Source organism: Saccopteryx bilineata, chromosome 5 (genome assembly GCF_036850765.1).
Source record: "Saccopteryx bilineata isolate mSacBil1 chromosome 5, mSacBil1_pri_phased_curated, whole genome shotgun sequence".
Taxonomy (NCBI): Eukaryota; Metazoa; Chordata; class Mammalia; order Chiroptera; family Emballonuridae; genus Saccopteryx; species Saccopteryx bilineata.
In genome coordinates this window covers 29,477,223-29,490,726 of record NC_089494.1, presented here as the reverse complement: position 1 = coordinate 29,490,726, position 13,504 = coordinate 29,477,223, and the positions used below count along the sequence as shown (strand labels likewise).

At 47.6% G+C, this 13,504-nt stretch overlaps 1 protein-coding gene across 1 annotated transcript in view; it reads left to right on the top strand.

The window, feature by feature from the left end:
- The window catches only part of NRP2 (neuropilin 2), a 119,732-nt gene extending 106,545 nt beyond the window's left edge, over nt 1-13,187 (top strand). The window contains exons 16-17 of the mRNA XM_066233349.1: nt 7,279-7,329; nt 9,861-13,187. Coding sequence (XP_066089446.1) covers nt 7,279-7,329; nt 9,861-10,165 — 356 coding nt within the window. The 3' untranslated portion in view covers nt 10,166-13,187. The remainder of the gene's footprint in view (nt 1-7,278; nt 7,330-9,860) is intronic.
- Nucleotides 13,188-13,504: the final 317 nt, after the last annotated feature.

The following is a 13,504-nucleotide window of genomic DNA, read 5'->3' as shown; positions in this document are numbered from 1 at the left end:
GGAACACCTAAAATCTTATCACAGAATCATTCATTTATTCTTATGTTCAACTCTTGGAGAGATACATGTGTAAAAGGTTTTTCAAGAGCTTATAGAATATGAGGAGTAAGCTTCAAGAAGGCATCCCTGGCCCTGGCCGGTTGGCTCAGTGGTAGAGCATCAGCCTGGCATGTAGATGTCCTGGATTTTATTCTTGGTCAGGGCACACAGGAGAAGTGACCATCTGTTTCTCCACCCCTCCCCTTCTCTCTCTCTCTCTTTTTCTCTCTCTTCTCCTCCTGTAGCCATGGCTCAATTGGTTTGAGCACATGGGCCCCAGGAGCTAAAGATGGCTCCAGGGAGCCTCTGCCTCAGGTGCTAAAAATAGCTCAGTAGTGAGCATGGCCCCAGATGGGCAGAGCATCAGCCCCAGATGGGGGTCACCAGGTGGATCCCAGTCAGGGTGCATGCAGGAGTCTGTCTCTCTACCTCTCCTCTCCTCACTTGGAAAAAGAAGAAGAAAAAAAGAAGACATCCCTTTTTGACATATCTACTTACAGTGATGGAGAGTATCTCTGATTATTCGAAGACCTAGAGTAAAGAAGAGGTTCCAAAATTGTCCTCCTTCTGCACTGCTGGTTTTCCTAGTTTGCACAGCCGTGCAGCCTGTCTTTATAGCTCACCCTTTCTCTGGCCAGGCTTTGCTTATTTTCATGCCATCGTTGGGGCTCAGGGGAGCCGCTCCGGCCTCAGCTGCTCATCTGCCTCCACACTTGAAAGTAGGATCAGGTCATCTGACAGTCTTTTCACTGCGGTTGGTATTTGTAATCCTTGTTAGGGTTTTCTCCTAGTTATTCAACCTCAAAATAATAGAAAATAATGTCTAATTCAAGTTCAGACTCTTCCAATGATCTCAACCAAGCTCCCTTTTCCTTTCCATCTTAAAACCATTTGAAAACTCCAAAAAAATTTTTTTTGCCATGACTTTCCATGGATTTGGCTTTAACCCAAGAGAAAAAAAACCCATTGTGAAGCACCTTCTGGTGGTGCTTCTAAACTCAAGGCAGCCTGGCCTGGGGTGGCGCAGTGGATAAAGTATCGACCTGGAACGCTGAGGTCGCTGGTTCAGAACTCGGGGCTTGCCCGGTCAAGGCACCTACGGGAAGCAACTGCTACGAGTTGATGCTTCCCACTTCTCCCCCTTCTTTCTTCCTCTCCTCTCTCTCTCTCCTCGCTAAGAGTCAATCAATAAATTTTAAAAATCTAAAAATAAATAAATAAATAAACTCAAGCCAAACTCAGCAAGGGATGAATGGCTCTCAAGTAGCCTGACTTTGTGGAGGAGGTTTGGCAATAGTTCAGATTAACATGTGAAATGTTGGCTTCTTACAGCAATGGGAATGAGCACAGCGAACTAGGGAATTTGAGTGCAGTGGGGAGGGGGGGGGCTTTAACCAACACTAAACTAAACCCTTTGAAGGCCAAGTAGCTTCTCCTAGTCCTTCATTACTTCTCATTTATTTTGGTCCCAGTGTTGTATCTGCTGCTGGGATCAAAACAGAATGGCAGAGAGAATTTTCTGAAGGCTGCTCCCATCCAAAGAGTCCAGTGATTTAGCTGACTCGGGGGTTCAGGAACATGGAGTCAAGTTCAACAAGGCCTCCAAGTGGCCAAGCGCTTATCCCGAACAAATCACAGCCCCAAAATAAGGTCTTGGAAACGTGGCTTGCTCTCAGTTCAACTGCTGGTTTGTTCAATGATGTATTGCATTTTTCAGCCCTCCTTCCTCGATTTCTTCCTCTTTAAAGCGATGACACCTGGTACCTGTGAAAATGAGCGATTTTCTGTGTGGAGTGGGCTCTTCGATCCTGGTTCTAAAGGCTGCTTGCAGTTTGGTGGGTGAAGTGGAGGTGTGAAGGCCAGCTTCCCCTGAGGTTGTCTCAGCCCTGCCTCGGTTCAAGGGGAGGCTTGACGCTTGGGACACGTTTGCCCCGGGTGAGCTGTGTCAGTTCCTGGATTGCCAGCTGGCAGGACTGGTTCCTAAGCCTAATGAGCAAGTATTGCAAACATAGAACCTCACGGCTCCCGTTTGTCCTTTCCTGGTCTTCTCTTCCCAGGCACACCTTCAGATTGATGCCTTCAGGGAGCAGCCACTCCCAGGAGAGGACAGACCTGGGAGTGGGGGGGAGATCGGGGCTGTGAGCAGTGTGAGGCCATGGAGCCCTCTTCTGTGGAAGTCACCCTCTTTCCTTCAACCAGCCCCCTTCAGAGACCCTTCGTCAGAATGGCCCTCAGAGCGTCCTTACTTTCTGCCCATAAAGACGATAGCGGTCTAGACAGAGGTAACTTTAAAGAGGAGAAGCAGACAGAGACTCCGAGAGGTCAGTGGCTTATCCAGGCTCTCACACCTGGGGCAGTAGCAGAACTCAGACAAGAAGGGGGCTGTCTGTGCCCAGGCCAGAGCTCCCTGTAGTGCTCCTCCATATCTAGTGTGGCTTCCCTTCGGACATAGAGGGGACGGTCCTTAGAGTGTCTCTGCTATACATTCTGGATGGCAAACCTGTCCGCAACTTCAACCACAACTCTTAATCCACTGATCAGAGTTGGCATGGAAGGACTCTGCAATGAGAACCAGTGTATGTCAGTGTCCTGAAATGGCCTTGTGCAAGTGACCCAGGCACGGACTGTCTTAAACATTTATTTAAAAGTAGCCAGTGGTGCGGGGCAGACTTCTTACTCTCCTAGCAATGCCGTGAGGCTCCCTTTACAAGACAGAAAGTACACAGAACAGTGTCAATGCCAGTGCACTCCCCATAGACCACAGCGGAGCATGAGTGGTGAAAGGGAAGGTCGCAATTTTCTGTTAAAAACAAACTAACCCTGGCCCTGGCCAATTTGCTCAGTGGTAGAGCGTCAGTCCAGCATGTGGAGGTCCCAGATTCGATTCCCGGCCAGGGCACATGGGAGAAGCAACCATCTGCTTCTCCACCCTACCCCCTCTACTTTCTCTCTATCTCCCTCTTCCCCTCCCGCAGCCAAGGCTCCATTGGAGCAAAAGTTGGCCTGGACACTGAGGATGGCATCATGGCCTCTGCCTCAGGTACTAGGATGGCTCCAGTTGTAACGGAGCAACAGCCCAGATGGGCAGAGCATCGCCCCCTGGTGGGCATGCTGGGTAGATCCCGGCTGGGCACATGTGGGACTCTGTCTCTCTGCCTCCCTGCTTCTCACTTCAGAAAAATACCAAAAAAAAAAAAACAACTAACACCTAAAGGATCCTAATGTAAGAAGGAAAAAAGATGGGGAGGGGGGAAGAAATCAAAGGGGGGGGAATAATATGTGTGTGTGTGTGTGTGTGTGTGTGTGTGTGTGTGTGTGTGTGTGTGTGTGTAAAGAGAGACACGAAAGGGCTGTGAGAGAAAGCATTATCTGTGACTGAAATCATGCTCCTGGGGAGTTTCCCATCGCAGGTTGGAGTGTCTGGAGCGTCTGGAGTGTTTCCCTTGCATAGCGTGTGTGGGCTTACACCACCAGGCAGTGCTTCAGCCGCCTTGGGGGAAAACATCTCTTTAGACTAAGTTTGGTTCTTAACTAGCTGTGGCTGTTCACCCTTCACGCCGTAGTCTTGCGATCTACTGATAAAGACACCAGCGAATGTTTGACTGCTAAGGGTGGGGGGCGTTCCTGAAACAGTCCAGTGGATATTTTAATAACTCTTCCTCTGAAAAACCAGGATAATGGGACATAGATGAGACTTTGAATCACTCGTCTGTGTACCTAACCCACTCTAGATGCTGAAGGAAGGGGACTTTCAGATTGAGGTTCAATGTCAACATGAAAACGACCATGCTTTGTTGACTTGGGTGTTTTGTTTGTTTGTTAAGTCGGCTGCTGTGCGCACTTGATTACTCCAGCTCTGTTCAACTCCCTTCCGGGCGCTCTGAGCTCTGCGTCCTCTCACTGTGCTGGTGTGCAGCAGCCGGTGAAGGGAGGCGGGCACAGAGACCTGACTCTCACATAGGGCGGTACAAGGTGGAAGATCTGGGGCTGGGCAAGGCATTCTCCTTGAATTCCTCAGTGTATTTGATAACAATGAATTCAAGCCCAAAACCAAATCTTCAGGTGCCATGTTCAAAACCACTCCTAGAATTCCCAACCCCGACCTTGCAGCCTCCCTTCTAAGGCTTCCTCCTCCTCACTCCCAGGTTTCTTTCCAGGCCTGGCCCAGCCTTGTTTGCCCAAGCCCCGCCCTGGGCTCCAGTTGCACTTTCCTGCATGCTGTTTTGGCATCAGGGAGTCAGTCTTTGCTTCCCAACCAGACTGAAGAACCTTGACTACAGACACCTGGTCCCATACATCTTCACTTCCCAAAGTCCTTGAGATGGTTCCTGGGCACCTAGTAAACCTTCTTAATAAGTGATGATCGGTTGATTGGTTAGTTAGTGAATGAAGAACAATTCAAATCAGCCTTCCCTTTCTGAGCAATACCTATCATGGAAAACACAAAGCCCCAAATTTCAGATCACCACATCTTCGCATTCCTGAGAGGTCTTCGTTAGTTTTCATCAAAGCGGAGAGCCCTGAGGCAGGCAGACAGCTGGGGCGTGTGTATCCAGTCGACTAGGATTCAAGATGGGGCAGGGCTTTATTTCTGTTAGAATGGGGAAAGGACAAATGTGGTGTCCTGTCCTGTGGTAGTTGTAGTGTCCTGTCCACAGACAGAGAACCTGAGTGCAGACTTGAGCAGGAGGGGCTATCCTCTGGCCCGAACCCAGAACTGAGAGTCAGAATTCAGGCTCTGCAGTCAGACTGGCCTGAGACTGAACCCATACAGGGGCCCAAAAGGAAGTAGGGCCATGTGAGCACAAAGGTTGAAAGTGGAAGTCATGTGGGTGGGAAGATCCATTCTTGACCTGTGTCCCCCTAAAGGTATGGCCTGTTCCGCCCTGCCTCTTCCATCTCACGCTCAGAACCACACCCTTGACGCCACTCTCTTGAAGGCTTGGTGAACAGATGCGCTTTTGGGAATGTTGATTAACTTATCCTTTTTTCGACCCCTTCCCACTCACCCAAACTGCTGGGAACCCTCACAAGCCAAGTCAAGCCTCTAATGGGTTCTTCTTCCCCTTAAGTAGCCTTTGATTCTCCAGGTGCATCTAGGGTCCATTTCATAGACTGACTTCATTGGTCCAATTTCTTAGAAATGGACCCATTCTCAGGAGCTCATCTCATCCAGTGCTATGCCTACAGAGGAAAGAGGCTGTGATCTCCTGGGACAGAATGTTCTCATGGTCATTTCCACCCTCTTACTTCTTTTTCTTTAAGATTCATGCCGCATCTACCCCTTTCCGGCCCCTCACCAATAGCATCCTCAGAGATCCTCCCTGAGGGTTTGAGACAGAGCAAGATAGCAGCCCAGCTTCCAACAATTCATCACACCCTTGGCAAAGACCAAATACCTAAAAGCAAGAACAGGATTTGGCCCAAAACTCACTGGCAGGAGTCCCACAATTTTTGTTGTAGGCTGATTCATACAGTCTTATCCAGCATTCTGCATCTTTTAACCGTGAAGGTGTTAAGACCTCTGAGCATCCCATCAAAACAATTAATAGTTGGAAATGTGAGGGCTTTCTTCCATGTTTGTTTGTTGCTGTTGTTTTTTCATAAGGTTAAAAAAAATCGTCAGGTTGACTTTCAGAGCTTGATTTGATCCCCATGACAGACACCGCCTGCCTCTTATTGATTTGTGTTCACGCCCTCATTCCAAAGAAATAGGCTGCAATGCAGGGGCCCTGGAGAATGACGCGGGGGCGGGCACTGAGGGGGGACGCTGGCGTGGCCTGCGGGTGCCAGTGGCTGTACCATAAACATGCCGGGAGCAGGCTGGATTCATGGAAGATTGGTGCCATGTGGCGTCAGTCCTTTCCAGTGCGGTCTTGCCACGCTGGCCTGTGCGTCCCTTCCTCGCTGCGATCTTGCCCCAGGAGGATGAGAATGTGCTTCAGCACTTTGGCCAGGAATGAGGAGGACTTCTATCCTGATCACCACCACCACTACCTCCAGGAAAAGACTGAACTTTATGTGTGACCATGATGGCTCGATCCTCAGTTCAGGTCACGGTCAAGTGGATCTTCCCTCAGTTCAGGTCACGGTCAAGTGGATCTTCCCTGAGATATTGTGCTGATGAGGAAGAAGTTCAGACTGTTCAGAAGTTCCTTTTCTTCCTTTATTTTGATACATCAGCTGTTTGGGATTTGGGTTTTGTTTTAAGCTTTGGTTTTTGGATATCAATTTATGGTGCTGACTTTAAAGTTGTCCACTTGACTTTGGGTTGAATACAACTACCAAAGGGCCACATGCATTCACTGGGTGCCATCTGGATGACAGCTGGGACCAGCACAGTTAACTTTTGAGACTGGAAGAAATGATGGGACCCTGCTCTTCACCACATATTTGATTCTCTTTTATACTGTTTTACCATTTTTGACAGATAATTTTTATTAGCCCTGATTTCTATAAGATAGACAGCATAGTGAATAGAAAGACCTGTATCACCCCCTACCCCCCAAAATTATCATAAAAAAAAGAAAAAGAGTGATAATACTGGAGAAAATTCAGATTAAATTAACTTAGCTCTATTCAAGCCTGGGCTAGTCAGATTGGACGCCCATTTTTTGATCTATTCTACACTGAAGAAAGCCAATAGGAAAAAAACAGGGAAGGAAAGATGAGAGATATTAGCACAGATATGTGAAGGTGAGCAGGCATTATGACATTCTTTCCAATTCTACGTCTGCATTGAAACATGTAACAATGAAATGTGACTTCCTTACATTACCATACATTTACTTGAAATCCAGAGGAGAGAGACTCTCGTACTTTGTATCCACTTAGACGCGTGCGTATGGGGAGGCACTGCGTGTCATACTGTCATACTACGTGAACATCATAGTAATGGCAACTGAGAATGGGCACACGATGTCACTGAAGTTGCTGGAGACAAAACTCAGAGCTCTATTGGTAATAAATGGCAATCATTATAAAGACACAAGTGAGGATTTTCTTGGCACTAAGACCTTTCTTATTGTTTCTGTTCTTCTGGTTACTGGAAGCAAAGACAAATCATACGAAGGGGAAAGGCCCCAGTGACCTGCCTCTGAAGTGACCCGGAAGCAGATGTGATGCTTCAGCTGCCCACCGTCCTGGGGAGTCATTCTCAGAACGGCTGCAGCTCTGCCTTTTAGCCGTGGTGCCAGCACCTGTTATAATTTGATTTGTTTGTGTTCTTTTCCATTACAGTGGACATCCCAGAAATACATGTGCGAGGGGGCTACAAAGATGAAATTGACGGTGAGTATTGTTATGATCTAGCAGATAACCATGAAATTCAAGTTTGGTTATAAAGACGTCAAAAAAATGATGCCCAGGGTATTAAAGGGCCAGAAACCACCAATCGTTCTGTCAAGGTCAAATTTCAAGTTTAGAAAGTTTATTCCCTCTGCCTAATCTGAACCAGGTCCCCACTTCAGGCAACTTTCAACACTGATGGACTTCAAATCAGGATAAACCCTTTTGAAGCGAAAGCCAGGCCCCTGTACACGAGTTGCTGCTTGAACCCATTAACCTCCCTCCTGCCAAAAAGGACCCGAGCAAATGAGCGTGAATGTGAATTTTTTCCCAGGCCTGCTGTGGCTTCTGGTTCCCTGGCTTGTAGAAACTCCTCTCTTACTCTCCAAGACTCCAGATTGGGGCTTGCTCCAGGATTTATATTTCTTCTTCACACTGCCCATCTCATATTTTCCTATTTATTCCAAGCTCTGTGTTCCCACTTCAAACACACGTACTTCAAGAGGCCGAAGCGAGAGGCCTGGCTGGAGGGCCGCTGCACAAACATGCAGATGTGATTCTCCCCTCACTGCCCTCACTCAGCAGCGAGGGTCTCTCGGGGCTTCTCTGAGTGCCAGGGCTGGTCTCCCCGAGAGACCGCTAAGGCTCCCCCTCAAAGAACAGCTTCAGACCAAGATTGATGCATTTAAGAAGAGCAGTTTATAGAGCAGCTGCTTTTAACCTGACCTTAATCAAACACTTCAAGTGTAGTTATAGAAACACAGTGACTAATCCAAACAGCACCTTGTTAACTGAACGCAGACTCTCCCTGCCGAACTCAGTCTGGCGCTCCTTTTATGGGCAAAGCTGCGCAACTGGCCTCCACGGAGAGGCTGCCGTGGATCAAACAGCAGAAGCTCTGTGACCGGGAGAAAGAGGGAGCCAGGCGGACGCAGGGGGCCCAGTTCCCTGTCCTCGTGGAACTGCTTGCTCACTCTGGGACCTGGAGTGAGTTACTAGCCACCTAATTTCGTAAAACCTCAGTTTCCTCATGTATACATGTATGCATATACATATATACATACATATGTGTGTGTGTGTGTGTGTGTATACACACACACACACACACACATTATCCTGCTTTCTTCATGGAATTATTAGGAAACCCCACACAATGAGCGCTGGGTGTGGTCATGCCTTGGCCACACTATAGAAATATATTAGTTTGCTAGGGCTTCCAAGGAAGTACCACAAACTGGATGGCTAAACAACAGGAATTTATTTCTCACCGTTCTGGAGGCTGGAAGTCTTAAGATCAGGGTGTCAACAGGGTTGGTTCCTTCTGAGGGCTGCAGGGAGGAAATCTGTTAAAAAGCCTTTCTCTTTGGCCTGTAGGTGGCCATCTCTAGATCCACATGGCATTCTGCCATCTGTTGCTGTCCAAATGTCCCCTTTTTACAAGAACATCAGTCACATTGAATTAGGGCCTGCCCTATTTTAACTTGATTACCTCCGTAAAGCTCCCATCTCCAAATAAGGTCACATTCTGAGTTACTGAGGTTTAAGACTTCAGCATGTTATCTGCAGAAGGGACATAATTCAACCCATTAGTCAGGTAAGATGTATGTCAAGTGAGGTCTGGTGGCTTGGAAAAAAAAATCTGCTGCTTGGATGGCCAGGAATGCTAAATTGAGAAAAGCCTCATGTGAAAATAGTCTCAACCTGTCCCTTAATTTAACTTGAAGCAGTTGGAAATAAGGGATGAGGAGGCAAAGAAAGAAGGGTGCCCAGCCTGACCAAATGGTGGCACAGGGGATAGAGCATCGACCTGGGACACTGAGGGACCCAGGTTCAAATCCCAAGGTCACTGGCTTGAGTGCAGACTCACTAGCTTGAGCATGGGATTGCCACTTGAGTGTGTGGTCATAGACATGACCCCATGGTCGCTGGCTTGAGCCCAATGTTTCTGGCTTCAGCAAGGTGTCAGTGGCTCAGCTGGAACCCCTGTGGTCAAGGCATGTATGAAAAAGCAATCAATGAACAATTAAGGTGCTACAACTATGAGTTGATGCTTCTCATCTCTCTCCCTTCCTCTCTGTCTCTTAAAAAAAAAAAAAAAAAAAAAAAAGGAAGGGTGCCCAGACACCGAGCTATCCCAGATACTGCAAAGGCACCCTGAAAGTTCTATTATAATATGTGTTTGCTCAACATGAGTCAAATTATTTAGACATCAAATATTTAGACTATACTTACAATGTACTGGATTCCAAGAGCACCTTATAAATATTTATTTAATTCTCCTAACAACTGAACGAGATAGTCTTTATTAATATCCTCATTTTACAGATGAGAGAACTGAGGCAAAGAGAGGTGAAATAACTTGTCCATAGTTACAGTTAGGATGCAGCCAGGCTGGGCTTTGAAGCCAAGCAGTGTAAGTTCCAGCTTCCTAGCTGTGCTCTGAAGAACCACTGAACCGGGCTGGCGAGGCTCAGTGATTTCACCCTGAAAGGAAACATCGCCTGCAATCTGCTGTGTGCTTTTATGTCATATAGATGAGTACGAAGTGGACTGGAGCAACTCTTCTTCCTCGACCTCAGGGTCCAGCGCCCCTTCGGCCGACAAAGAAAAGAGCTGGCTCTACACGCTGGATCCCATCCTCATCACCATCATCGCCATGAGCTCGCTGGGGGTGCTCCTGGGGGCCACATGTGCGGGGCTCCTGCTCTACTGCACCTGTTCCTACTCCGGCCTGAGCTCCCGCAGCTGCACCACGCTGGAGAACTACAACTTCGAGCTCTACGACGGCCTCAAGCACAAGGTCAAGATGAACCACCAGAAGTGCTGCTCGGAGGCATGACAGATTGCACCTGCATCACACCTGACGTCTCATTCCAGCAAGAGGGGCTAGTGAAGATTAGGTTGTTTTCCTTTGGAAAGTGAATGCCATAATCTCCATCAGACCGATCCAGAATACCGAAGGTATGGACAAGACAGGCAGGCAAGTCGAGGGAGAAGGGGCGAGGCAGCCATGCAGGGGGTCACGGCCCCCCTAGCACCGCCGCGGCTGACCCGTTGCTGGGACAAAGACTGGGAGCCCCTCTCTTTGGGGTCACAGTTCTACTTGTGAGGTTGTTATTATTATATATATATATATATTATTTTTTATTTTTTGGTCTGTGAGCAACTCAAAGAGGCAGAAGAGAATGACTTTTCCAGTTTAGAAGCAGAGGCGTAGTGATTATTCTCCGCTTTCTCTTTCTCATCAACATTTGAAAAGCAAAGGGTCTCTTCAGACTTTCCATCTTTAGGGGAGAAAAGAGAAAGCTGTCCAGCTTATTCCATCCCCTGCTCCTCTCACGACTCACGAGGGTCGCCGGGGGCGGGGGAGGCTCTGCCAGCCAACCCTCGAAGCTGCCGATTCCAGTCCTAGCATTTAAGTAGGATGTTGTTGCCTTTAACTTTTTTTATCCAGGGGAAAATTGCCATTTTAGGGTCAGCATGAACAGCTCTTTCTTATATGAGATTTAAAACAAACCAGAAAGGAAACTTCACACGTCAAAACCCATAGAAGCACCTCCATGTTAGAAGTGGACAAGCCTTAACATGCTTTGTGAATAGGAGCCATTCGGACCAGAGCTTATGGCTGTGGGGCTTCTTCGGGAGGCCTCTGGTGGTGATTCTGCTTTTTCTTTTCCCTGCTCCTCGTTCTTCTAAGACATGTACATACACACGCGCATGCGCGTGCACACACAAACACCACACACACACACACACACACACACACACACACACACAGGCACACGTGTCCCTAAGTCCCAGGAAGAAGCATCATTTGATATTCTTAAAGGTGGGGAAATTCAAGCTATTAGTATGTTTTCTCAGTTATGTCAGTGGGACATAACAGGTGACCACTGGATGGAAAGGAGAATGGTGGGGAGGGAAAAGCAGTCCAACCTCTGTGATCACATGGTGACAAAGGCTGGGCAGATTGTACAGAGACACTGTGAGGAGTTAAGTCTCTCCGACAGGCTGGTAAACACTGATTTCTCCCTGGGGTGACAGCCACCACCTCAGCCTGTCAGAGAGTCAGAGCTAGGATGAATGGAAGTCTAAACAGAAGTCTGCAAGCACTGTGAACCAAAATGCTGACAGCACTGCTTGGACCCCAGAGAGGCCAATGTTCTCACATTCACGCGCACTCACATGCACGCATGCACGCACACGCCAATTTATGTTTTTATTAAGTGCCTTGAAAAAGTGAAGAAAAATGTATTTTCCCTCTATGTCAAAATCAGTGAATATCATACAAGTTAAGGCATTCCTCCTTCCTTCACCCCAATGGCTCCCCTCACTCCCAGTTCCCCCTCCTCACTGCTGATCCTACTAACGGAATGAGCCCTGCTCCCGAGTGGTAGTCACAGCCCTGGATGACTCTCTGCGCCGAGAGGGAGGCATCAGGAGTAGAGTGAAACTGTGTGAAGGGTAAGATTGTCCACATCAAGATCCAAATCTGACTTTGTAGTAACGCCTAGGGATTGCCTGTGTGCTGGAAATACATTCGAGACCCAACCTGTGTGCCCAGCCTGTTGCATATCAGTGGTAAATGGTCCAACCATTTTTGCTGCTATGGTCACCCACGATTTCATTTGTCTCATACCCAGGTGAAAGGGGCAGAGTGAGTGGGACTGGTGGTTTCCTTTAAATGTTAACTTATGGAAATGCTAGTTCAAGTGGTAACGTCCTAGTGTTTTGTATGTAGAGAGGGAGAGTTCAGACCTACCGCTATTTATTCATATATATGTATGTGTCTTGGCCGCCTTTGGGTTTTCTGTATCTACTGTGTATGTGAATGGTCACGTGGGACTCAGTGGTGTTGTTGTGACTTTGACTTTGACCTAGGGCCTGAGTTAACTGCTGATCTCGGCACTCATTGGCACAGTGGTAGTTGGAGGTGAAAAGTAAAGCTGTCAAGCCCAAGGGCTTAACTTTAGGGGCCCCCCTGAGCTGGGCCTACTGCAGAAGTACGTTTCTAATTAGCCTACCCTCCTCTTCGCCGTCCCACGTAGCTCAGTGTTCAGGAAGCTAGCAAGTCCTGGGGGTTGTCAGAAGTAGCCTACAGAAGAAGTTCAGAAGCCTACTCTGGGGGTCTGGCTCTCTTATGCCCAGTGGGCCATTTTACAGCTCCCCAAAGACCAGGCCTGTGTCCAGCCTCTAAGGTGTGTACGTCTCAAGCTGCCTGCGTTGTATCTATATTCACTGTGGGCTGATGCAAAACCCTAAGAGGACCCTGAGCGCTGAACGGAAGCTGGTTTCCCAGAGCTGCGTACAGATACCTCACCAACACCGGAGGCTGGTCTCGGGAGAGAGAAGGACAGTGGGGCCCTGATTATTACTTGCCCAGGGGGCACCCTGGGGCATTTGTTGTCTCTCTATCTGCAGGTAGGCCTGCTGACCCGTCTCCTTAAGTCGTTCCCTTTGGGAAACCCAACTCACAGTATTGATCTCCTTTTTTGCCTTGTACTGAATGACACATTACCTCCAGCTCTCCCGGACTAGACGGTCAACAGGGCCACAGGGTTGCTTTCTCTCTATGGTGGGAATGAAGAGTTGATGGAGATGAGGGTCCCAGAAATGAGCATGAATGACAAGAGAACAAGGGAAAAAGTTAAACCATCACACAGAAGGTTAACTTTTCCAGGGTTTGCAGTTAAAGGTATTCGACCATTCACTGGCTGAGCCAGATCGCGGGAACTTGAGAGCTTTTACTGTGATTCTTCAATGTAAAAAAATTAAACAAACAACAATGTCAGATTGTGTTTATATGATTTGTATAAAGCCTTTTTAAGATTACTATTTAAATAAACATTATACCAGAGATAGTTTATTGCTTTGCTGTTTTTTTTATTGGAGACAAAGAGATAAGGGGTGACCAAATCATTCCATTGTCCCCAAGACCCTGCTAAAAGTCCTACATCCCCCAAACCCCTCAATCTCAGCCAAAGCAGGATGGTTGGTCTTTTTCTTGGGACAGCATTTCTCAACACTTGCATGTGGAATTCATCAGTTAATTGTACAGGTGGCTTTTTTTTTTTTTAATTTTTTATTTATTTATTTATTTTTTTTTACAGAGGCAGAGATAGACAGGGACAGACAGACAGGAACGGAGAGAGATGAGAAGCATCAATCATCAGTTTCT